The sequence below is a fragment of the Rutilus rutilus genome (genome assembly GCF_951802725.1).
Source record: "Rutilus rutilus genome assembly, chromosome: 4".
Classification (NCBI taxonomy): Eukaryota; Metazoa; Chordata; class Actinopteri; order Cypriniformes; family Leuciscidae; genus Rutilus; species Rutilus rutilus.
In genome coordinates this window covers 44980251-45005316 of record NC_140212.1, presented here as the reverse complement: position 1 = coordinate 45005316, position 25066 = coordinate 44980251, and the positions used below count along the sequence as shown (strand labels likewise).

The following is a 25066-nucleotide window of genomic DNA, read 5'->3' as shown; positions in this document are numbered from 1 at the left end:
GTACCGCTGGAACGCTTGAGTTCAGTCTCAGCTCCTCAGCAAAGAAACATATCTGCATGTTGCCAGCGTACTTCCTTATATACCCACGACGTGGGGCGGACTTATGCTATGCAAATTCCGCAGACCCATGGCATTTTCTTGCAATTGGCTCGTTTTGTATACTCGAAGGTGAGAGGCTTTCTAAGCGAAACCCCATTCGTTGTCACTGACGTAACCTACTCAGGGAACGAGGGTTACATACGTAACCGAGACGTTTTTTCGTTCTCCCTTCATCATCTCTAATGAGCTGAGGCCGGCACTCCTCCAGCGCTATTCACATGGTAAATAGGTGATCTATATGCATCGCACATGCTACTCTGGTAAAGAGGCCCTTCAGATGATTCTGGACACCGAGGAAGAATTCACCTTTTCCTCAGAGGAAGATTGCAACTCAGATGATGAACAGCTGCATTTTGAAGAGCGAATTGATCCTGCCGAGTATACAAATTTGGAGTAAGTTGTTTAGTGTTATATAATTCTTTTTCTGATAATATAGAACTCATATGAATTTTCAGACTATATTTTGCTTAGTTTTGGTAAGCTTTTGACATTTTGCAGGAACGATTGCCTTACAATATCCCTAACATTTGTGTATATGCTCAAGAGCAAACTATTACTCTCTAAACATTTGTATATTAAATATATTTCACTCAGTTTTGATTAGCTTATGACACTGATTTTCATGCTAAAATTCTGCCTTATGCTTAATGTATCTTATGCTTAGGAGTAAATATAATGTGATTTAGTGCAAATATCTTTCAGCCTATCACAAATATGTGATAGCCTACTGTCACTAGACATTATATTTTTATATATAAATGTTCGGTTTTGGTTAGCCTATGACACTGCTTATCATGCTAAAATACTGCCTTATTCACAGATGATTGTGAATACAGGTGTAAATGTTTGAAATGCTCTAAATGTGTGTGGTCTATATGGCCCATCAACAGATACTCGCAGTGACACGGTCTATGGCCCATCAATATTTCTCCGTCCTATGGCTCATAAACAGATATATACTGTACATACATTGTGCGTCCATACCAATTAATTGCCCATCAGTTTACTTTGGATAATGTATGCTAACAGTTTTTTTGTTGTTTTTTAGGAATGTGTCTGCATCACGCTTTCCTTCACCAGCACCTCGCAGAGGGTCACGCAGGTGTCGTTCAGTTCTCAGTGCGATCGAGAATCATACTGAGTAAGTCCACAGACGTAATATTTTACAGATGAAATGTAATTATGTTTACATCGTCATAATATAAAGGTACCTATTCTTGTGTGAAATTACAAAAACTGTTTTCTTTTTTTATCCATGGCCATTAATGATTGATAATGATAATACAGTGTCTTTGATTGTGTTATCAGCATACTTAAGTTTTTTTTTTTTTTTTTTTACAGATGTGACAATGAACATGTCCAAGCACCTGTCCCGAAGAGATCCTAGGCAAACAAGCAGGCAAGCAACAGGCAGTCCACTCTGTCATGGAAAACAGAGACTGATGTTGACATGGTTCCACAGACTGTGCGATTTCTGCCCGCACGGGAAACTGGACCGCAACTGAACTCTGTAGACTCACATTCGCTCATGAGTCTTTAAAAAAAAAAAAATTCAGAAAGTGCTGTGTCAACTCTGTGCCACAACACCAATGCTCAGGCTGCCAAGGCAACTGCAAAGGACTGCAAATATAAATGGACAAATGTCAGCATCAGTGAGATGTACCGCTACATTGGGCTGCTGTTTTACATGGCCATGGTGAAGGTGAGCTCCATCAGGGACTACTGGCGGCAAAGCAGTGTTTTCTCCGTACCCTTTCCAGCTACAGTTATGTCTAGGGACAGATACCGCACCATTTCATGGAATGTGCACATGAGTTACCCAGATGCAGATAAGGATAATGACAGAAAGACGGGCATAGCTGAACCCTGACTGCCTTTTCAGGGTCAAACCTCTCATGGACACTATTCGTCATGCTTGTAAAGCCATCTATCATCCTAAAAGAAACTTAGCTGTGGATGAAAGAATGGTGGCATTCAAAGCACATATAGGTATGACACAGTACATGAAAGCCAAGCCAACCAGGTGGGGTTTCAAGTTGTTTGTTTTCGCAGACTCATCGAATGGATACACTGTGGACTTTTCTGTGTACACAGGAAAGAACAACTTTCCCACAGGGCATGGACTGTCATATGATGCTGTAACATCTTTTGGACCACACCTTTTGGGTTCTGGGTACCATGTGTACATGGACAATTTTTATACAAGTCCAAAGCTCCTCAAAGACTTGTTTGCAATTAATGTTGATGCATGTGGGACTTACAGGGACAACAGGAAGGACTGCCCTCGGAATGAGCTAATTCACTGTCTAAAAAATCTGCCAGGGGATCCATCAGGTGGATTCCGGATGGACCTCTTGTATTTGTGAAGTGGATGGACACACGAGAGGTATCTGTCTGTTCTACCATCCATTCTGCTTATACAGGAGACACTGCGCAGAGGAGGGTGAAAACACAAGATACATGGAGGACAAAGACATTTCCACTTTTGAGCAACTATTATTAGTGTAAATAATGTATGTGGATATGTGTATCAAAATTGTAATGTGTGTGTGTGTGGACAGGTACACATCCCAGCCAGCAATGACACGTGGGGCCCAGATGGGTTAACTACGGGTTCCATGGGTACTGTGTGGGCATGGGCTTTGGCTGGGTGAAATCAGCGGGTCCCATGTAGGTTTTGTAGTACGAGTCCCACATAGGAAGCCCATATAAGCTGATTACATGGGCCCCATAAGGGACAGGCATGGGCCAAGTGGGCATGGGTTTGATCTGGGAACACATATATGGGTCTTGCATAACATATTTATGGGCCAAGTGGGCATGGGTTTGATCTGGGAACACATATATGGGTCTTGCATGACATATTTATGGGCCAAGTGGGAATGGGTTTGATCTGGGAACACATATATGGGTCTTGCATGACATATTTATGGGCCAAGTGGGCATGGGTTTGAACTGGGAATGCACATATGGGTCCTGCATGGTTTATTTATGGGCCGAGTGGGCATGGGTTTGATCTGGGAACACATATATGGGTCCTGCATAGAATTTTTATGGGCCAAGTGGCCATGGGTTTGAACTGGGAACACATATATTGGTCCTGCATGGTTTATTTATGGGACAAGGGGGCATGTGTTTGATCTGGGAACACATATATGGGTCTTGCATGACATATTTATGGGCCGAGTGGGCATGGGTTTGATCTGGGAACACATATATGGGTCCTGCATAGAATTTTTATGGGCCAAGTGTCCATGGGTTTGAACTGGGAACACATATATGGGTCCTGCATAGAATTTTTATGGGCCAAGTGTCCATGGGTTTGAACTGGGAACACATATATGGGTCCTGCATAGCATATTTATGGGCCAAGTGGGCATGGGTTTGATCTGGGAACACATATATGGGTCTTGAATGGCATATTTATAGTCCAAGTGGGCATGGGTTTGAACTGGGAACACATATATGGGTCTTGAATGGCATATTTATGGTCCAAGTGGGCATGGGTTTGAACTGGGAATGCATATATGGGTCCTGCATAGAATTTTTATGAGCCAAGTGGGCATGGGTTTGAACTGGGAACACATATATGGGTCTTGAATGGCACATTTATGGGCCGAGTGGGCATGGGTTTGAACTGGGAATGCATATATGGGTCCTGCATGGTTTATTTATGGGCCAAGTGGGCATGTGTTTGATCTGGGAACACATATATGGGTCTTGCATGACATATTTATGGGCCGAGTGGGCATGGGTTTGATCTGGGAACACATATATGGGTCTTGCATGTCATATTTATGGGCCAAGTGGGCATGTGTTTGAACTGAGAACACATATATGGGTCCTGCATGGTTTATTTATGGGCCGAGTGGGCATGGGTTTGATCTGGGAACACATATATGGGTCCTGCATAGAATTTTTATGGGCCAAGTGGCCATGGGTTTGAACTGGGAACACATATATGGGTCCTGCATGGTACATTTATGGGCAAAGTGGGCATTGGTTTGAACTGGGATAATATATATAAAAATATATTTTTTATTTATTTACCGGTATGTTGTGACATTGTTTTTTAAAGATTATGTTTGTTGTTCGATGTAACAATTTTGTATTAATGTATTTTTTGGAGAGCTGTTTTTTTTTCAGAGATTTTTTTAAAATTTAAATATATTTTTGATTTGTTTACCGGTATATTGTTGTGACGACCACAAAAGTGTTGTATTTGTGTTTTAAGAATATTCACAATTATTGTCTTTTATTTGAAACAAGTGATTGTATTTAAAAAAAAAAAAAAACAAGTATCCCAATTGTTTTATTTTTAATGTGAATTTTCGTGACTTAAAGTGAATTGTGTAGTGTTTGCTCCAGGCCAGTAGGGGCAGTGTAGAGTGACGAGTTACTGTAGCTGCGTAAGTTGCGGGTTTCTCATTACTGCAGAGAGCTCGAAACTGATAACACGGTCTCCTTGTTTCTCTCCTGTTTTACAGGTGGGTAAATGTATAAAAACACCCCAGAAGTAGCATTTATCTATGCTGGAATGTATGTGAGATATGAGTGAACTGTTTTTAGTGAAATGAGTTTCGTTAGGGTCTGTTTTTGATTTAGTTTGAAATGAGTTGAAACGAGAGGGCAAAGTCCTACAGAGTAACGGTCGAGAGACATTACTAGAGAGCAAGTCAGCTCAACGCACACTTTCCCCGTGTATATGATATTTTTTTGAGCTTGTAATGTTAACAGATATGTTTAGCTCACTGTATGTCAGTTTCCCACCATCTTTTGGAAATGTTTTTTTGCTCAATGAGTTTATACAAAAATGTTTACAGTTTAAAATGAGGTTAAAAGTTACACTTTAAGCACTTTATGAGTTCTGAGCATGATTTTGCAGTACTGTATTAACATGATACTGATAAAATACTGTGAATGGAAGATTCTAAGTATCTAAAAAAAAGCTGGTGAATATTACCATTGTCTTTACATTTCATTTTGATAAATAGTATAAAATACAAGCATGAAGAGTAAGTGAACATGCATTTGGTGGAAAGAGGTTTATTTTAATATGGATTTTGCATTGACATGGACACTTAAAATTAATTGTAATGTTAAAAAGACACTGAACATGTAATATGTGAAACATACAATGATACTTAACAATAGAGATGTGATTGCTGAAGAAAATTCAGAAAATAAATTACTGCAGAGAGCTCGAAACTGATAATACTGTCTCCTCGTTTCTCTCCTGTTTTACAGGAATTAATCTGTTATCCACGGTGCCGTTGCTACGGTACCCGTTACATTGTGACATTTAAATTGTTTTTTAAAGATAATTTTTGTTGTTCAATTTAACAATATATTTCTTGCAGTTCAAAGCGTTTTCTTAGATTGTTTCCTTAAAGGAGAACTCTGGTCAATTTTAACATTGAGCTCATTTTTTTGTACATTTGGAGTGCTGTCAATACAGAGAACAACGACATTGGTGTTGCCTACACCGTGTTATCGGTGTAGGCAACCTACAACCTACATCGGTGTACCTACACCGTGCTATACAGTAAATTACTGTATTTACATCCTGTTTTCGGTCAAAGTCATAGTAATCAATTGTCGAGTTCACGCACATGATCATAGGTACTAAACCAATGCGCGTTAACTCGACAATCGATTACTATGGACTTTGACCGAAAACAGGATGTAAATACAGGTATGTGCGCTTGCTGAAATAACATCACTTTTATTCATATCTTTCACATCTACTGCAGTCAGATTCACCCGTGTTCACTCTGAAGGAATCACTCACATTACCTGTGCACTTGTAATGACACATCAAGGATGTTAAGAGGCAAAAAGCAGGTTTAAAACTTTCCCCATTGAAGTCAACAGGGTGCAAATTTTAAAAAGAGGATAACTCCGTGTAGGCAACACCGATTTTTGTCGTTGTTCTCTGTACTGACAGCACTCCAAATGTACAAAAATGTTAAAATGTCAATGTTAAAATTGACCGGAGTTCTCCTTTAAACCATTTGGCATGGTTGGGCTTAGATAGGCCTTGCATGAATTGCCCAGTTAGGACCCACATAAGATCCTTACAGAGCCCACTTTAAGCCCAAAGGGGCATTCACGGTTGAATCCTGGTGCAAGCCCACTTTAAACCCCTTTAGGCAGGTGGGGCCCAAATGGGTCTGACATGAATTACCCAGTTAAGACCCACATAAGACCCTTACAGGTCCCACTTAAAACCCATCTGGGCATCCATGGCTGGCCCCCGTGTGGATCCCGGGTGCAAGCCTATTTTAAACGCCCTTTAAGCAGGTGGGGCCCAAATGGGTCTGTCATGAATTGCCCGGTTAAGATCCCACATAACACCCTTACAGATCCCTTTTAAAGCCCATCTGGGCATCCACAGCTGGATCCTGGGTGCAAACCCACTTTAAACCCCTTTGGGCAGGTGGGGCCCCAATGGGTCTGACATGAATTGCCCAGTTAAGACCCACATAAGACCCTTACAGATCCCACTTAAAACCCATCTGGGCATCCACGGCTGGCCCCCATGTGGATCCCGGGTGCAAACCCACTTTAAACCCCTTCAGACTGGTGGGCCCCAAATGGGTCTGTCATGAATTGCCCAGTTAAGACCCACATAAGACCCTTACAGATCCCACTTAAAACCCACCTGGGCATCCACGGCTGGCCCCCATGTGGATCCCGGGTGCAAACCCACTTTAAACCCCTTCAGACTGGTGGGCCCCAAATGGGTCTGTCATGAATTGCCCAGTTAAGACCCACATAAGACCCTTACAGATCCCACTTAAAACCCATCTGGGCATCCACGGCTGGCCCCCATGTGGATCCCGGGTGCAAACCCACTTTAAACCCCTTCAGACTGGTGGGCCCCAAATGGGTCTGTCATGAATTGCCCAGTTAAGACCCACATAAGACCCTTACAGATCCCACTTAAAACCCATCTGGGCATCCATGGCTGGCCCCCATGTGGATCCCGGGTGCAAGCCCATTTTAAACCCCTTTAAGCAGGTGGGCCCCAAATGGGTCTGACATGAATTGCCCAGTTAACCCTCTGAGGTCGGCAAACGCGCCCCCGCGTTTTGCTGGACTTTTTTTACATTGTAGCACTTTAAACTTAAATTACTCCGTCATTTATGGTCATACAGAAAAAATAAATATAAAAAAAGAATCTGTGATATTTCTACTTTTGTATGTGTCCACTTACAATCAAATCAAAACATTGTGCTTTTGAAACATAAAGAAAATAAACAGGGTGTGCGTTCTGCCTCTCCGTCGCGGTGAACTTTTTTTTCTTGAGCACGTCTATAAACTGAAACAAAACTCAGCGAATACTTGTCACACATTTATGAGCCATATACCTTTATAAACATTTAAGTGTGTACTTTTAAATGATCGGATTCAAACTGAAAACAAATATTTTCTGTTTAAGTAATTTGTATAAAACCAACAAGATGTCCAGCTTCTCAAACGCTTCCTAATTATTTTTAATTTGGCCACGCCTACTCGCGCAAAAGATATTCACATGCAAATCTCCACATGGAACGCGAACGCGCTCGTTACCTCAAAAACAAAACACTTCATCAGTCTCTGCTTTTCGTCGAGTTTGAAAGACGTGAGTTTACATTGGCTTTACCCCAGAAGAAGAATGCGATTTCAAGACAAGAAAGATAAGGTAAGAAATTCTTACATATTAGTTTGTTATTGTTGCATAAATTTCACATTGCAGTTGAACTGTTGCTAGATATATGGTGAATATTATAATATTTAGACCCGTGTTTACTGTTACTGTGTTTGTGGATATCTGCTCAAACGTAGATGTATATGGTAGGCCTAACCATAATTATATTTGAGCGCGATCGCGTTTGAATGTATCATATTTTTAAACGCGATCGCGTTTGAATGCATCATATTTTGGAAAAGCAAAACGCTCCAAACGGCTTCATGTTTTACTATTATCTCATTTCATATCATCATAACGAATGGAAACATTTGAAGTAACATGATAATCAATATATTTTTCTCTAGCTTAGTTGTTACTGAAATCTTTTTGAAAATGTATATAGGCTGCTATATTGTTATTATTTTATGCAGCACTGCGCATAGCCTATACCTACAAGGCACAACAAACCTGTGTTCATTATATAATATATTGTTGGAAACATTTGTGTGAGTGTGTGTGTGTATTCTGTGAATTTTAAAAAGCAATTTTAACCAGAAAAATCTCAAATGTATTCCCAAAATCGTGCAGGCCTTTCTCTTGATATCAGTATGTTCACTTTTTTCTTTTTTTCTTTTTTTTCAGGGCCCAGATGCCACTGAGTCCTGCTGACTTCAACATTCACAGTACATGTCTCTGTACATGAACATGGTAAAGTGAAAATCAAACACCTTGGAAATGAAAGGTATGTACAATGTTTTTAGGAATGGCACAAATGTCTCTTTCTTTGGATCATTGTTATCAATAAGTGTTTTTTTTTTTGTTGTGTATCTTTGGATTATGTTGTAAATAAATCCAAACAATTTTAAAAGCCATTCTTTTTTTAATCTCCTCATTCTTTGTGCAAGGTTGGTCAGAATGATGGGCCCTGATAAGCTCCTAATAGGGCCATTAGGGTGTGTCTTTGTCTTTCTCAGGTGTAAAAAGCCTTACATACTAATGAGATGATCCGCCCCTTCGCATATTGCTTTTTCACACAAAACACGTCGTAAAAATTTTAAATCAATATATTGTCTTCTCTGAATGAGCAGTCAGGGTGATTTTCACATAGTTTTAGAGCAAATATTCTAGGCTACGTCATACAATTTTCAAAAGTCTTGTTAAGAAATAATCAGTATGGGTTTCATGACCTTATTTCAGTGAGAATATTTTTTTGTATTTTCACAAACCACGCATAAATGTCATTATCTCAAAACTACAAACTTTTACACACATGCTGTTGATATATTATTGTAGCAGAGTTTGTGCTGAATACAGTGTAATTAGACTTTAGCCATGAAAATGTCACAAGTAACAGAAATAAGCACAAATGTCAGAGCATGTCAGAACACCTCCAGGGCCCAGAAAACAGCTCAGACCCCAGAGGGTTAAGACCCACATAAGACCCTTACAGATCCCACTTAAAACCCATCTGTGTAGCCATGTTGCAAAGCCCACTTTGGACCCCATTGGGCAGGTGGGGCCCAAATGGGTCTGACATGAATTGCCCAATTAAGACCCATGCAGTACCCTTACAGGTCCCACTTTTAGTACGTCTGGGCTTCCACGGCTGGCCCCAATGTGGATCCCGGGTGCAAGCCCATAATGGGGCCCACATTTGCCGCCCATGAAGCCCTCATCTGGGCCCCACATGTCATTGCTGGCTGGGATGTGTATATGTATATGCATGTGTATAGTTATTATTTGTAATGTATATGTGTGTATGTATGTGTATATATGTGTATATATATGTATAAGTATGTGTATATGTGTGTGTGTGTGTGTGTGTGTGTGTGTGTGTGTATATGCATGTATGTATATGGGAGATAAACTGTGTTTTTTTTTTTTTATATTGTGTTATATATATATATATTCTTTTCTTTTTTATTGCTCGAAATAAACTTAAATCAATCAATCAATGTCCTGCACCTGTGACTGCATACAACAAACACATGGGGGCGTTGACCTGTCTGATCAGCTCATACAATACTACACAACACAGCACAAAACCATGAAGTGGTACAGAAAGATTTTTCTACACTTCTTGGACATTGCTTCCACCAACTCTTTCATTGTGCACAAAGAGCTACATGGTAACTTGTCCCATAAAGAGTTTATGGAGCAACTTATCACAGAGCTCTGTGGTGTGTCACAGAAAACAGCACCAAAACGGACCAATAGTGACCATGTACCGGTTCCAGGAGCTAACATCAGAAGGCAGGGATGTTGCCACAGTTGGTCGCCGCACATGTGTTCAATGCAAAGCAGTGTGTGGTGAAAAGCAATTAACACCATGGAAATGCCAGGCATGCAATGTTCAATTATGTCTTCAGTTTATATAACTGTATATTTTAAAATGGTATTAATTTCTGTGATTCATCATTACTTCAGTCTTCAGTGTCACATGGTCCTTCAGAAATCATTCTGATTTGATGACGGATCATGTGACACTGAAGACTGGAGTAATGATGCTGAAAATACAGCTTTGATCAAATTAATTAATTATATTTTAAAGTATATTAAATTTGAAAATCATTATTTTAAATTGTAATAATATTTCACAATATTACTGTTGTTTCTGTTTTTTTTAAAATCAAATAAATGCAGGCTTCTTTCAAAAATATTAAAAATAGTAATGTGTTCAAACTTTGTCCGGAACTATATGTTACTATTTGTTTATATATGTAGCACTGTGGTCTTGTGAGGCACAACATTTAGTTCCAACATTTAGCACAAAGAGGAATTACAATAAAACAGACTGAAAAACAAAACCTTTGAATCTCCTCTCATTCTTTGTTCAGGCTGCCTCACAGCATCCTGATGGGGCATTAGCCATTGGGGAAGTGTCTTTTGTCTCCCTTGATGTGGGGAAAATCAAGGCACACGTACATTTTCTGAGAACGTTTTTTTACATATGTACTGCTGTTTTTCTTGTGGGTTTGGAAAAGTAACATTTTACTGAGTTAGTACTGCGTTTGACTCATATATGTGTGTACATTCACTGTATTTCGCTTTATTATTTGCATTAATTGATTGAGTTGTGTTTTCATACATAATGGCTACTCACCCTGACTTTCAGTCTGACCTAACTGACTATTCCCACAGATGCAGACTCTTTTCTACAACAGGGGGCGTCACATCACACTGTTGGAGATTTACGGTCTCAAGTCAAGCTGTTACAAGCAGAAGTGGCAGTGCTGCAGCAGTGCCTTCGCGACTCGATCGACCTACAAAAGAGCATGATGGACCACTTGGCACATCAAAAGTGTACCGTACCTGTTACCCCACAACCAGCTCCCTGAGCCAGCTCAACGCCTTACAGTTTGGCGCAGGCTAAGACGACGGCTCCAAGGTCAGTGGCAGTCAATGTAACTTATAGTAATGCACCTACATTTGCTCTGCCACTCACTGTGGATATGAGTGCAACAACAAATGCACTTACTACTATGCTTCACCAATCACGGCTCGAGCCACCCGTGTTCACTGCAAATGGTTCCCTGAATCCTGAGGAATGGCTTCAGTCACTCAATGTATACAAGACCTCCCTGGATCTAACAGATGCCCAAATTCTCTCACGTTTTCTGTCAAAAGAGCCAAGAAAATGATTTGCAGCACTTAGCACATATTTGACCACTTGGAATCAGTTCTGTGAGTTCTTTAGGACAGTCTTTCTGCCTTCAGACAATCAAGAACGTGTCCTGAGGGGCATTTTGGACCGTATGCAGATGCCTAATGAGCCACTGCTGACTTTCGTCGCTCATATGTTGGGTGAGTTTCGTGAGCTAAAGTCCCCTCCACCTCAACTAGAGCGAATAGACTTGATATGGAAGCATGTGCTTGAGAAATATAGAGTCGCTCTTTATGGCACACCCATACCGTCAGTCATGGACCTTTTGCGGGCTCACGAGCTTCATGCTGTCCTTGGTCCAAGTGTTGGGTGTCCGTGTTGGGTGTCCTCCTCAGAAACAAGCTAGCAGTACACCCATGAGGGATGTTCAGTGTTTTAAGTGCTCCTTGCCAGGATTCACCACTCGTACTTGCCCAAATTGTAGTCCAGGAGAAAAGCCGCGTTTGTCTCCAATGGAGCCCCCAGAACTCCCAAGAGATACAGTCAATAGAGTGTCGGACGTGGGACGGATGGATGGCTCTGACCAAGCCATTGGTGAAGGAAATGTGTCTCAGACTTTGCCCAGAGGGGAAACTTCAGGGGACGTTCAGATGGGGCAATCCTCCCTCCAGAAGATAGATGTGCCTCGCTTACCTGATAATTCCATGAGTGATCAAGCTGAGCTGTGTTATGTGGAGGATATTGTTTCCACATCTTATTGGAATACCCCGTTCAGAGTGAAGGTTAATCTTTATGGACAAGTTTTTGATGCAACTCTTAACACTGGTGCTTCTCTCTCTGCGGTGCAATCAGTGGTTGTCCAGAATATTCCTGGGGGGAACGTATGATTAAAACCGTGGTATGCACCTCCGGTTTAGCTGCCGGATGGAGCAACCTGTTGCCCGCTGGGTGTCATTTGGTTGTCTTTGGGTTTCATGGGCCAGCGTTTCTATCACCGCTTTGCTGTTGTCCAAAATCTTACTTCTCCTGTTATCTTAGGAATGGATTTTATGTTGAGATCTTTAGGTTCAATTCATGTTCCATCCAGGACGGTAGTGCTTGGCGATGAGCCGGTGCCCCTGAAGGAGTTAGAGGGCGCTGACTTAACGATACCTAGTCCTGATTTGCCTTGCCTGGATTTTGATTCTTCTGCCCTGTCTGAGAAGGTTGAAGAATCATCCCTAAAAAACGAGCAGCAAAACAAGTCGACTGAAATGCTCAAGACATTCAGTGGGTTGTTTGATGGACATTTAGGACGCACCTCTCTAGTGGAGCACAAAATTGTTACGGGTGATGCAAAACCGGTTCACCTTGCCCTGTACCGCACTTCTCCTGTTAAAAAGGAATTCATCGAGTCTCAAATCAAGGACATGTTGAAGGAAGGAATAATTGAACCTGCCTCTGGTCCTTGGGCTGCCCCAGTTGTAATTGTCCCAAAACATTCAGGAGAGCCAAGGTTCTGTGTCGATTATTGTGCACTAAATAAGCTCACTGTCAAAGACTCGTATCCCCTCCCGAGGATTGATGAATCTCTTGACTTCCTTGCTAGAGGGACTTTCATTTCCACCATTGACTTGGCCAGAGGCTACTGGCAGGTGGCGGTGGCAGAGAACTCCAAGCCAAAGACTGCTTTTATTTTCCACTGTGGGTTATTTCAGTTTCGGGTTGTTGTAGAAAAATTTATATTTTATACTTTTTTTTTCATTAACTCTCTTAGACATTGTGTGGTTTTAAGCATTCGTTTCTCTTCTGGAATTTATGTATGTTTGTGCACCTGGCGTAAGCAAGACACACACAGTAAGACAAATGGTTAAGAACCTTTAACTTTTTAGGTATGGAAGATAATTTAGCCAAGGGGGGTTAGAGGGGTCATTCTATTCTAAATCAGCTAGATGTGGCCATGCTGGGTAAGTGTAAAACTACAGAGGAAAGACCTTGAAGAAGGAGTATAAGAAGGGAATTTCCTGGGCTGGGTGTCAGGTCTTGCTCACGTCACGGGGTAGCTGCTGTGATTTTGTGACTAAACCTCTTGCAAGAGAATAAATATCTTTTAAAATACAATTTGATTCTTGGTGTCTCTTATGCAGTGATGATGATTGTTTAATTATTGTTTTTGCCACAACAGGGTCTTACCTTTTGGATTGTGCAATGTGCCCGCCACATTTCAGAGGCTTATGAACACAGTGCTTGCGGGTCTCATATATAAGTCGTGTGCCGTATACTTAGACGATATTGTTGTGGCCTCGTCTTATATCGAGGGTCTACACGTGACTATCTTTTCGAATCACAGCATTTTAAGATGCCTTATGTCGCGCCCAAACCTCTCTGGCCGGCTGGCTAGGCGGTCTCTCAGATTGCAGGACTTCGACTTTGACATTGTCCATAAGCCAGGGACAAGTAACAAAGTGCCTGATGCACGTTCACGTAACCCTGTTCCTTCCGGCAGTGTACCCTTGGGACTTCTCCCTGATTATGCCATTATTGGGGGCCTTGACCTACGTGCTTTACCCCCTGTCATTTTTTCGGATCGGCAGCTGCAGCTCAATGACCCAGAGTCCGGAAAGCTTCTGCGGGTGTTGGAGGGAGAGGATGAGAATAGCACTGAGGAGTTGTCTCAGTATGAGATCAAGGATGGACTCCTGTACTTTGTGGTTGACAAAGTGGCTTGTAATCTCCACCCTATGAAGCGCCTTAAACTGTACACACCTACGGCTATGAAAAGGAGTTTGATGGAATATTATCATGATCAACCGATGGCTGGTCACTTTGGTATGACAAAGACGATAGCGAGACTTTTCGATTTTACTGGCCGAAAATGTCGTCTGACGCTAAGAAGTATGTCGCCTCTTGTACTGTCTGCCAGTTCACAAAACCAAGCCAGAGGAAACCTGCTGGGTTTATGGTTCCCATCTGCCCTCAAAGACCTTGGGAGTATACTGTAGTGGACTTTGTGGGTCCTTTACCGCCCACACCCTGCGGTAATGCATACATTCTGGTCTTTGTGGACTATTTTTCGAAGTATGGGAGGTTAGTGCAGTAAGAGAAGCGACTGCCCAAGTTGCTGCCAGCAAGTTGCTTAGCGAGCTGTTCGCACGACATGCCATGGGGTGCCTAATTACCTGATCTCGGACAGAGGGTCACTGTTTGTGAGTGAACTCTTCAGGCATGTTCTCACCACCCTGGGGTCGCAACACAGACTTACAACTGCGTATCACCCCCAGACAAATGCAACGCAGAGGGTGAATCGGACGTTGAAAACTACTATCCGTGCTTACGTCGGTAACAAGAACACAGCTTGGGATCCTGGGTTACCTGCCCCAAATTTGTTTTGCTTTGAGGACTGCACCACACGAAAGCACTGGCCAGAATCAGAATCAGAATCAGAATCAGAATCAGAAAGAGCTTTATTGCCAAGTGTGCTTGCACCCACAAGGATTTTTTCTTGGTACTGAAGCTTCCAGTGCACATATACAAATACAAATACAACAAGAACATAGTAATACAAATTCTAAGAATGAAAATATATAAAAAATAAATAAAAATAGTATAAAAGTAAAAAAGTAGGGTCACAGTTGGGTTTAGTCTGAATAAACATTTACAGATTATGAACATATTTACAGTATTTTGAGTAGTATGAATAATATAAATATCACCTGAATTAGAGAATATTACACTAGACAGTGGGAGTCTAGCGCATGTTACAGATTATAAACATATTTACAGTATTTTGAGTAGTATGAATAATATAGATATAAATATCACCTGAGTTTATTGCACTAGACAGTGGGAGTATTGCACTTACAGGCATATGCTTTGGGGGGCATGTTAAGTGTTCAGAAGGGAAATGGAAATGGCCTGTGGAAAGAAACTGTTCCTGTGCCTGGAAGTTCTTGTGGCCAGTGATCTGTGTCGCCGTCCTGACGGTAACAGTTCAAACAGGGGGTGTCCAGGGTGAGTGGAGTCTGTGATGATTTTACCTGCTCTCTTCCTCACTCTGGAAGAGTACAGGTCCTGGAGGGTTGGCAGGGGGGCACCAATAATCCTCTCTGCAGTCCGGACTGTCCGTTGTAGTCTCCTGATGTCTGATTTGGTAGCTGAACCAAACCAGACAGTGATGGAAGTGCTTAAGACAGACTCAATGACGGCTGAGTAGAACTGGATCAGCAGCTCCTGTGGCAGATTGAACTTCTTCAGCTGGCGAAGGAAGTACAGTCTCTGCTGGGCCTTTTTCACAATGGAGTCAATGTGATTTGCCCACTTCAGGTCCTGGGAGATGGTAGAGCCCAGGAACCTGAATGACTCCACTGCTTCCACAGTGCTGTTCATGATGGTGAGAGGGGGGAGTGCTGGGGTGTTTCTCCTGAAGTCCACGATCATCTCCACTGTTTTGAGCGTGTTCAGCTCAAGGTTGTTATAACTGCACCAGACAGCCAGCTGTTCAACCCCCAGTCTGTAAGCAGACTCGTCACCATTTTGGATGAGACCGATGACAGTGGTGTCGTCTGCAAATTTCAGGAGCTTGACAGAGGGGTCTTTAGAAGTGCAGTCATTAGTGTACAGGGAGAAGAGCAGTGGGGAGAGAACGCACCCTTGGGGGGCGCCAGTGCTGATGGTGAGGGTCCTGGATGTGAGTTTCCCCAGTCTCACTAGCTGCTGCCGGTCCGTCAGGAAGCTGGAGATCCACTGACAGATTGTGGATGGCATGGAGAGCTGAGTCAGTTTGGCTGTGAGAAGATCAGGGATGATGGTATTGAAGGCCGAACTGAAGTCCACAAATAGGATCCGTGCAAAAGCCCATCCATGTTACTGTATGGACAAGAATTGAATACCCCTCCTGACCTTATCACTCAGCCGAACAGTGATGGTGGGGATGAACCTGGTATCCCATACCTGGAAGCTTAGAGTCATCGATCAGAGTAGCACATTATCATGCTAGGTCCATTTTGGATGAAAACCATGACAAAAGAAAGAAGTACTATGACCAGAGACGTCGACCTGTGTCTTACTCTGTAAATGAGTTGGTCAGAGTAAAGACTCATCCCCGTTCGGATGTGCTGGCAAACTTCACGGCTAAGCTAGCACCTCTATATGCGGGCCCTTACCGGATTGCACAAAAACTGTCGGAAGTGAACTACAGACTCATAGACGCAAGTACAGGGACGGACGCAGGTGTATTTCATGTCGGAAATCTGCTTCCTTTTCGTACCTGGAACCGCTTGTTAAATTAGAGACTGAGTCCACGGGGTTTTCTGTTGTGGAAATATTAACTGACAGTTCTTTGCTTGATGAAGTGCCGGAGGAAACAAGTGATGGTGCTACCACCGTAGACCTAACAGACTTGGGAATCAACGATGACTATAGTCGCCCTGTGACGTCCAGTGCTCATGTGTATGTGAAGAGTGTGCTTAACTGAGAGGAAACATCTATAAAAGACTCGTGGAACTACCAGTTTGTTTGCACTGTCTTTCCTATTCTTCATCTGGGCAGACTTCAAACTCTCTGACAGACGTTACAAGTCTTACAAGGACAACTATTCAGTGTGTGTTATATGGCCTTATTGCGGTGACAATTCTTTTCCCAAAACTTACTAATCATGCATAATATTTTTTTCTATAAAATGCAAACATGTACATCCATTTTGCTCACATACTATTGTAGCAGAGTTTGTGCTGAATACAGCAAAAATTACATGTTGGCCAATGGTGCTGCTATTGACGACGGTCATTATAAGGAAGGAAATGCCACAGAATATAATCTTGCTTTAAAAAGTGCATAGAGCTGCTTGTTTTATTTGTTGTTGGTTGATTTTCAAATATTAAACTGTTTTTAGTGTGAGCATCAGTTCTTTTTGAACACTTTCATCTGGTTTTAACAAAACCGTGATAATATTGATAATCACAATAATTTTGGTCACTATCTCAAGTCTGAGTTTCTTCACGTCATGCCTGCCCAGCCAGAGACAGTTCACGTCATGTCTGCTGTGCATGTGTCTTCGGAGAAGATGGCCGCTGCGCCTTGGTGACTTTGCTTCTTGTCAAACCCTTCACTCTGGGTTTGGACCAAAATACAGAGATCGGAGCCCTCTCCTCGGGAAATATGCATAGCCTACTTTTACTCTTTCTGATTATTTGCAAATGTGAACTTGTGAAATGCTAATGTGGCTTAATGTACTATGGGCTGGTTCACACATAACACGTTTTGGCTTTGAAAATCTCAAGGTGTGTGTCGTGGAATGGGGAAAAACCGCAACGTCTCGAGACGTGTCTTTTAAAAGTTTAACTTATTTTAACTTGAGCGCCGCGTTTTTGGAATGCTGTCATACGTGAGACGCTGCAAAAGACATAAGACACGAGCGCAACAGTCAAACACCTTTACATAGAAAAAGAATGGAAAAGTAGCACAGTGGAAAGGAAAAACTCGTTCTTTGTGAACGACGAAGACACTGATATTGGAGGACCAAATTCATACACACCTTATTAATAAAGCATATGTGCAGTCAAGCTGATGAGTCCACAATATGAATGCAATTAATTACATGTTTTCCTAGCAAATTAAGACAATTATATTAAAAGACCAATCTGTATATACATTATTAATAAAGCATAGCTTACTATGTAGACAAGCAGATCAGGCAGAATATGAACGCAAACTCTACACATTGAGCATTTTCCACTTAGAAAACCATTATAGCTTTATTCAAGACAATGATATTAAAAGACCAAGATCACTAGGCTACACAAATTAATAAAGCATAGACGAGCAGATGAGCCCAGAATTTGAATGCAGCGAGCAAGTTTCACATTAACATTAACATTTAATCATTTAGCAGACACTTTTATCCAGAGCAACTTCTAAATGATAACAATAAAAACAATCGAACCAACAAGAGGGCAACAGTTTGTAAGTGCTGTGTCCTAGGACCATGTCATGTGCAGTAAGTCTAGCAAAGTGCAAGTTTTTTTTGTGTGTTTTTTTAAAAATAGAAAAGCATAGAATAAAGTAATTAAGTGCTAGTATTAATCCTCTGGGGTCTAAGGTGTTTTTGGGGCCCTTGGGATGTTTTGACATGCCCTGACATTTGTGCTTTTTTCAGTTATTTATAAACATGATAATGGCAAAGGTGTAAATTCACTCTATATAGCACAAACAGGGCTACCATAATATGCGAGCAACATGTATGTAGATGTTTGTATTTTTAAGAGAATAATGTTTAAGCGTGGTTATTGAAAAAAATAAAAATGAAAGTTGCTGAAATAAGACCACAAAACTCATACTAAATATGTGTCCACAAGACTTTTGACTAATGGATGTTGTCGCTTCGAGTTCTGGCTTCAAAATTATGTGAAAATAGTCTTGCTTTATCGTTCACATAAAACAATACATTGATTTAAATTGTGTAAGACAGGTTTTGCTTGGAAAGCCAATATGCGAGGGGGGCGTGAACAAGGAGTGGTTTACACCTGAGAATACAATGTCCCACCCACTCTGCATAATGAGCTATTCATTCAGGTGTGACACTGACTGAGCCAAGAATGAATGCAAGGACAAAAGATATATTTAGAAGAAGACTTATATTGACCATTTAAGATTTTGCTCACATCTATCTTGTAAATATGTTTTGCTATTTTATTAAAAAGGTTACAATTACAACAATTACAATTTCAACAATATTTCAAGTGTACTCTTTCTTTGTAAAAAAATGATTATAGGCCTATTATCATATGTATTTATTAGTTTGAATATAGCCAACATTGGAACAGCTAACATCTTAGTTGATGACTTTATTTTTGACAAAAATAATATTTTATATATATATATATATATATTAGGGATGCACCGAAATGAAAATTCTTGGCCGAAACCGAAAACCGAAAAAGAGGAAACCAAGGCCGAAAACCGAAAACCGAAACACCGAAAGAAATTATGCCAATTATTGTTAGTACCATTGCATTTATGGCTATGACTGTGTACTAAGTTTACTAAAATCAAGGCATTGCAATTGCATAAATTAATATTAAAGTTTCAAAGAATAAATCCATTAAAATTTTATGCAAATATTTATTTAGCATTTGCAAAGTATAAAATTAAATGTTTAACTTGACCCCACTCATGTGTACATTAAATAATAATGTAAAAGCCTACTGGCCTGGAGAAAGGTTTAAAAATGAAATGTTCTCTCATAAAAACAAAGTGCATTTAGGTCAATACTGCCATAGCCCAAAATAATATCTGCAGTTATATGCTCATGGACGTGAGTTGCAAAAACCATAAACAGCTCAGGTAAACCTCTGAGAAATGACGGCTGCTCTGCACACACACGCAAAGGTCTCTCGCTCCCTCTCTCTGCCGCGCGCGCTACGTATGCGCGCTCATGCTCGCTCGCGATTCCGGGAGATTTAAACTAATTTGCGGGCATTAGGGAGCCGGTATCAATACGCGGGAGACTCCCGGAACTTCCGGAAGACTTGGGATGTCTGTGTTTTGAAAATCGCTGTCCGTGGGTCACTCTTAGATATATTTAAATACGTCCACACCGCAGATATGTAATGTTGCTTCAGACAAGCACGTGCAGGTCGCGGTGTCTGCTGTTTGCGTCATCACAACATTTCGGCCGTATTGTTTCGGTGATAAAAGTCTTTCGGCCGAAAACCGAAAATGCACTTTTGGGCCATTTTCGGCCGAAAATTTTCGGTGGCCGAATATTCGGTGCATCCCTAATATATATATATATATATATATATATATATATATATATATATATATACTGTATATATATATATATATATATATATATATATATATATATATATAACATATGAGCAGAAATTGCTAAACAAAAGCTTATTTGATGTGGCAGTATATTCTACAGTAAAAACTGTACCCAAATCTAGTCAACAAAATGTTGTCTTTCATATTTCGCCTGACTGTAACGTTGTTTTTATGAAATATTAGGGCATATAAATGTTAATTTACAGTTTAAAGTCCGCGTGAACCGGAAGTTGCAAACGACTTTTCTCCAGTGCTGTGACGTATTTCCCAGTGAAAAGGAATATTGAACTAGGAAAAAGGATTCCTGAAAAAGGAATATTTTTGTGTGGATTGACTTGCATGGATGAATTGTTCACCACAAAACTAACAATTTAGGCAAACAAAGTAAATATGGTCAATTTTGAATTCATGTGGACTTTAATACGTTGCTTATACAAATAGCCTAAATTTTATTTCAACATATTTCAGTCGATTTTTACTCATCTCAGTATAGCAATACAGTTTGCTAAAACATCATCATTCATTCACACACAGAAATGCGATTTAAATTTAAACTGTCTTTTTGCGAGCTGTGGTAAACTGCGCGCATCTCTGCCGTTCATCCATTCACACACAGGAACGCGATTCACTTGAGAAGGAATAAAAAACGTACTACAGTATTCCTCAGCTCAGTCGGATCCTTGCTCCTCAAAATACCTGCACTTCTAAGGTACATTTTCCATTATTATTATTCCTCACAGCGCTGCGAGACGGTGTAAACAAGTAGGCTACAATGGTCTGATTAAACTTGTGTTTTCTCGAGCTGATATGGGGGCGTTCACAGGTTTGCGTGGATTGCCTCAGTCATTTGCATTTGAATAGCGCGCGCTCTCCGGGGCGTGGTCACATTACATTCGAATGAGCTGTAATGAGCTCGACTGGAATCGCTCTCTTTTAATACAGATTTCACAAGATGAGAATATTTGTTTTTTATATAAATTACTTCATTTAAAAGAAGAGAATTCAAGCTTCATGCCTGTGTGTCTGTATGTCTGTTTGACTGAGTATTCGCTGAGTTATTGTTCATTTTCGGACGCGTTTCAGAATGGACTACACTGACAGAGAGAAGGCAGAACTCGCTTCGTGTTTATTTTTCTTTATTTGGCAAAAAGCACAACACTTTGTTTTTATTGTGAGTATACACAAAAATAATACACATTTAACAGAATCGATTGATGTATGAAACTTGTTTGTAATATCAAAGTCAACAGAGCAAAATGAATCTCTTTTGAACTGATTAAAAAAAAAGCGAGCCTATCGCGCCGGCGCGATTGTCGACCCCAGGGGGTTAATGGGTCAAGTGTTGATGAACAAGATACATCTTTTCTTTAAAATGACTCCAGATTCAGCTTCAGTTGGGCAGGTCATTCCACCAGCTTGGAACAGTCCAGGTAAAGGTCTGTGAAAGTGATTTTGTGATTCTTTGGGATGGCACCTCACGGCACCGTTCACTTGAAAGCTTCTGGAGGGCGCATAAGTCTGAAGTATTGATCCTATTTGAGTATTTTAAAGTTTATCCGCCAGCTCCATCTCACATAGGCTATTGCCTCCTGAACCTTTACAATTTCTCAATGTAAACAATATAATACACATAACAGCCAAACAAAAAAAATCACAGCAATTTAAATGTCATTTTGATCTTTATTCATATGAAAAAGGGGTAAGTTGATAATGTTTAAATTAGGGCTGCACGATTTGGGGAAAATGTCATATTGCGATAATTGAGGTCAATATTACGATTGCGATATGCGATATAATAAACAAATGGTTTCATGAGTCAACTTGCTTGGTTCTAAAGGAAAATAAATGCACACACAGATTAGTGATAATCAGCCTAAAGAAAAATGTTCTTTAGTCAAGAGCAGTGAGTGTTTTTCCCTGTTCCCTTTGTGCTTTGATTAACTTTAGCGACAGATTTTTTTTATTGCATTTTAACAAGAACAAAACATAATTTACATACAAGAGTACATATAACCATACATGTCAGGGGTAAAAAAAATAAAAAAAATAATAATTTTAGCGACAGATATAATTAGTGGCTACTGTGCACTGTCCCTTTAAGACCAGCCGCTGTCAGAGACGCGGATCTCACACGCGCCTCATTCTTTCACGAGTCATCACAACTCTTCATGTTCATCATAAGACTACTCTTATGTTATGAAGACACTCGACAAAAAGACATTTTGGCATAATTGTGTGTGTTATTGTTCGTTCAAGCTTGAAAGAGAACTGTATTCTGTCATGCTGTTTTGTGCGCACGCACGATATAAGCGCGAGTCTTTTTGTCTGTCACAGTCAGGATATTGACAGGCAGCGCGTTCATTTTGGCATACATGTGTGTTGTTCGTTCTACCGCGAAAGAGAACTTGATACTGGCGCTGTGTGTGTGTGTGTCAGGAGGACATTCACAGGCAGCTCGTTCTTTTATGTCTTATCGCGCATGAATGGCTTAAAAGCATAATTAATAAGTGCGTTAACAGCGCTAATTTGTTTTAATATAAAATCGCAGCATTTTGCGTCATATAATCGCGTAGGCTTGACATCGCGATTGCGATACGATTAATCGTGCAGCACTAGTTTAAATGCTAAACAAGAGGCTAAGATTTAGAAATTATCATGTTTAGCATCTGTGTGTTGATGAAAAAAAAAACTAGAAAGTAAATGTAGTGTTTAAAATTGTGGGAACCCTGATTTTTTTGCTGTCGATTATTTTTTCATTATATTTCTTTAGGAGGCACTGTCTACCTCGTCTGTTTAGAGAAAACCCCACTGGTTCATTCATACTACAGTACACACAGGGGGAAGAATCTGCAAGCCATAGTTATGAGACATCTTTTCATACACATTTTTTAACACAGTGAATCAGAGAATGTGAAGGTAAAACCTGAGTATGTTGAGTTGACAGTGTGAACAAGACAACATTACCAACTGTATTTTAACTTTTAATTGTTGTGAAATTGTGTAATTACTCACAGGGCTTTTCTGCAGCATCTCACAGCTGGAATGAGTCTCTTGTAGCCATCTGGTGATGAAGTGAACCTCTTTGGGTTGAGCTCGTCCAGCACTTTCTCTGACATCAGCAGTGTGTAGGCCAGCACTGTGCACATCGAAGAGGAGAGTCCCTTTCCTGGATGATCATCTGGACCGAGGTATCTCTGGATTTCCTCATATAATGAATTATCTTTGAGCTCAAGTAAGCAGTAAAATAGGTTGACTGAAGCTTCATCTGAGATGTTCCGCTGTAGTCTTTGTTTAATGTATTCAGTTGTTTGCCTGATGCTCTCTGTGGTGTCTTCAGTGTCAGAGTCTGTGGTGTCTTCAGTGTCTGGGAGCAGGCCTTTGAGCAGTTCCTGACTGGATTCCAGTGAAATGCCCATCAGAAACCGCAGGAAGAGGTCCAGATGTCCTCTCTTACTCTCCATTGCTTTACCAACAGCCTCTTCCAGTAGCTCATGTAATGTGATATCTCCTTTGGGCTCATCAAAGAAAAACTGAAGCTCCTGCATGTTCTTGTTCAGGTAACAGAGGAACACATGCACTGCAGCGAGAAACTCTTGAACACTCAGATGCACAAAGCAGAAGATCTTTGACTCATGAAGTCCGTCTTCCTTCTTAAAGATCTCAGCGATCATTCCTGTGATCTCTGTGTGTTCACTCACATTAATACCACATGTTTTCAGATCTTCCTCATAGAACACAACGTTTTCCTTCTTCAGCTGTTCAAACGCTAGCTTGGCCAACTTTAATATCATTTCTCTATTTGATTGTAAGAGTGTTTTAAAATCTCTCTCTTCTTCTTCATCATACTTCTGGCTCTTCATGTTCATCTGTATCAGCAGGAAGTGAATGTACATTTCAGTGAGTGTTGTGCTGATGTTCTCTGCATTGTTCTTGATGAGGATATTCTGAAGGACTGTGGCCGTGATCCAGCAGAACACGGGAATGTGGCACATGATGTAAAGACTACGAGACGTCTTAATGTGTGAGATGATTCTGGAGGCCACAGTCTCATCTGTGAATCTCTTTCTGAAGTATTCCTCCTTCTGCTTGTCAGTGAATCCTCTCACCTCTGTGAACAAACCCACATGCTTAGGAGGGATCTGATTGGCTGCTGCTGGTCGTGAGGTCACCCAGACGAGAGCTGACGGAAGCAGAGTCCCTTTGACCAGACTTGTAAACAGCACGTCTACTGATGATTCTTTCTCAACAGTTTTTAATGATCTATTTTTAAAATTCAAAGGCAACCGACTCTCATCAAGTCCATCAAATATAAATGCTAGCTTGCGTTCCTTATATAACTTTGATTTCTCCAGGTCCTCCAGTTCAGGATAAAATTCCAGCAGAAGCTCATGGAGACTAAACTCTTTATTTTCCATCAAGTTAATCTCTCTGAATGGAAGCAGGAACACACAGTCTATATTCTGATTGGCTTTTCCTTCTGCCCAATCCAGGATGAACTTCTGCACAGAGACAGTTTTTCCAATGCCAGCGATGCCCTTTGTCAGCACAATCTTTTCCTTTTTCTTCAATTCAGTAAAAATATCATTGCATTTGATTGGTTTGTCCTGTGTTTGTTTGTTCTTGAAAGCATCATCAGTCTTCAGAACCTCATGTTCCTGATTGACATCTGCCATATCTCCCTCTGTGATGAACAGTTCTGTGTAAACAGCTTTGAGATCTGCTTCATTTTCTTCTTTGCCCTCAAATATACGTTCTGCTTTCTTCTTCATGTTGGTTTTGTGTTTTTCCAAAAACATTTGCAAATTCTCTGTTTTAAAAATAATGTAAGAAAATTAAATTACATGCAAAAAGAGTTTTATTTTTAAGCCACACTTTTTTTC

General features: G+C 40.7%; 1 protein-coding gene across 1 annotated transcript in view; it reads right to left on the bottom strand.

The window, feature by feature from the left end:
• LOC311289091 (protein NLRC3-like) overlaps positions 1–25066 on the bottom strand; it is a gene marked incomplete at its 3' end in the record, with an annotated part of 105655 nt that overhangs the window by 5114 nt on the left and 75475 nt on the right. Inside the window, exon 5 of the mRNA XM_084406849.1 lies at positions 23199–24993. Within this exon, the coding sequence (XP_084262975.1) occupies positions 23199–24993 (1795 nt within the window). The remainder of the gene's footprint in view (positions 1–23198; positions 24994–25066) is intronic.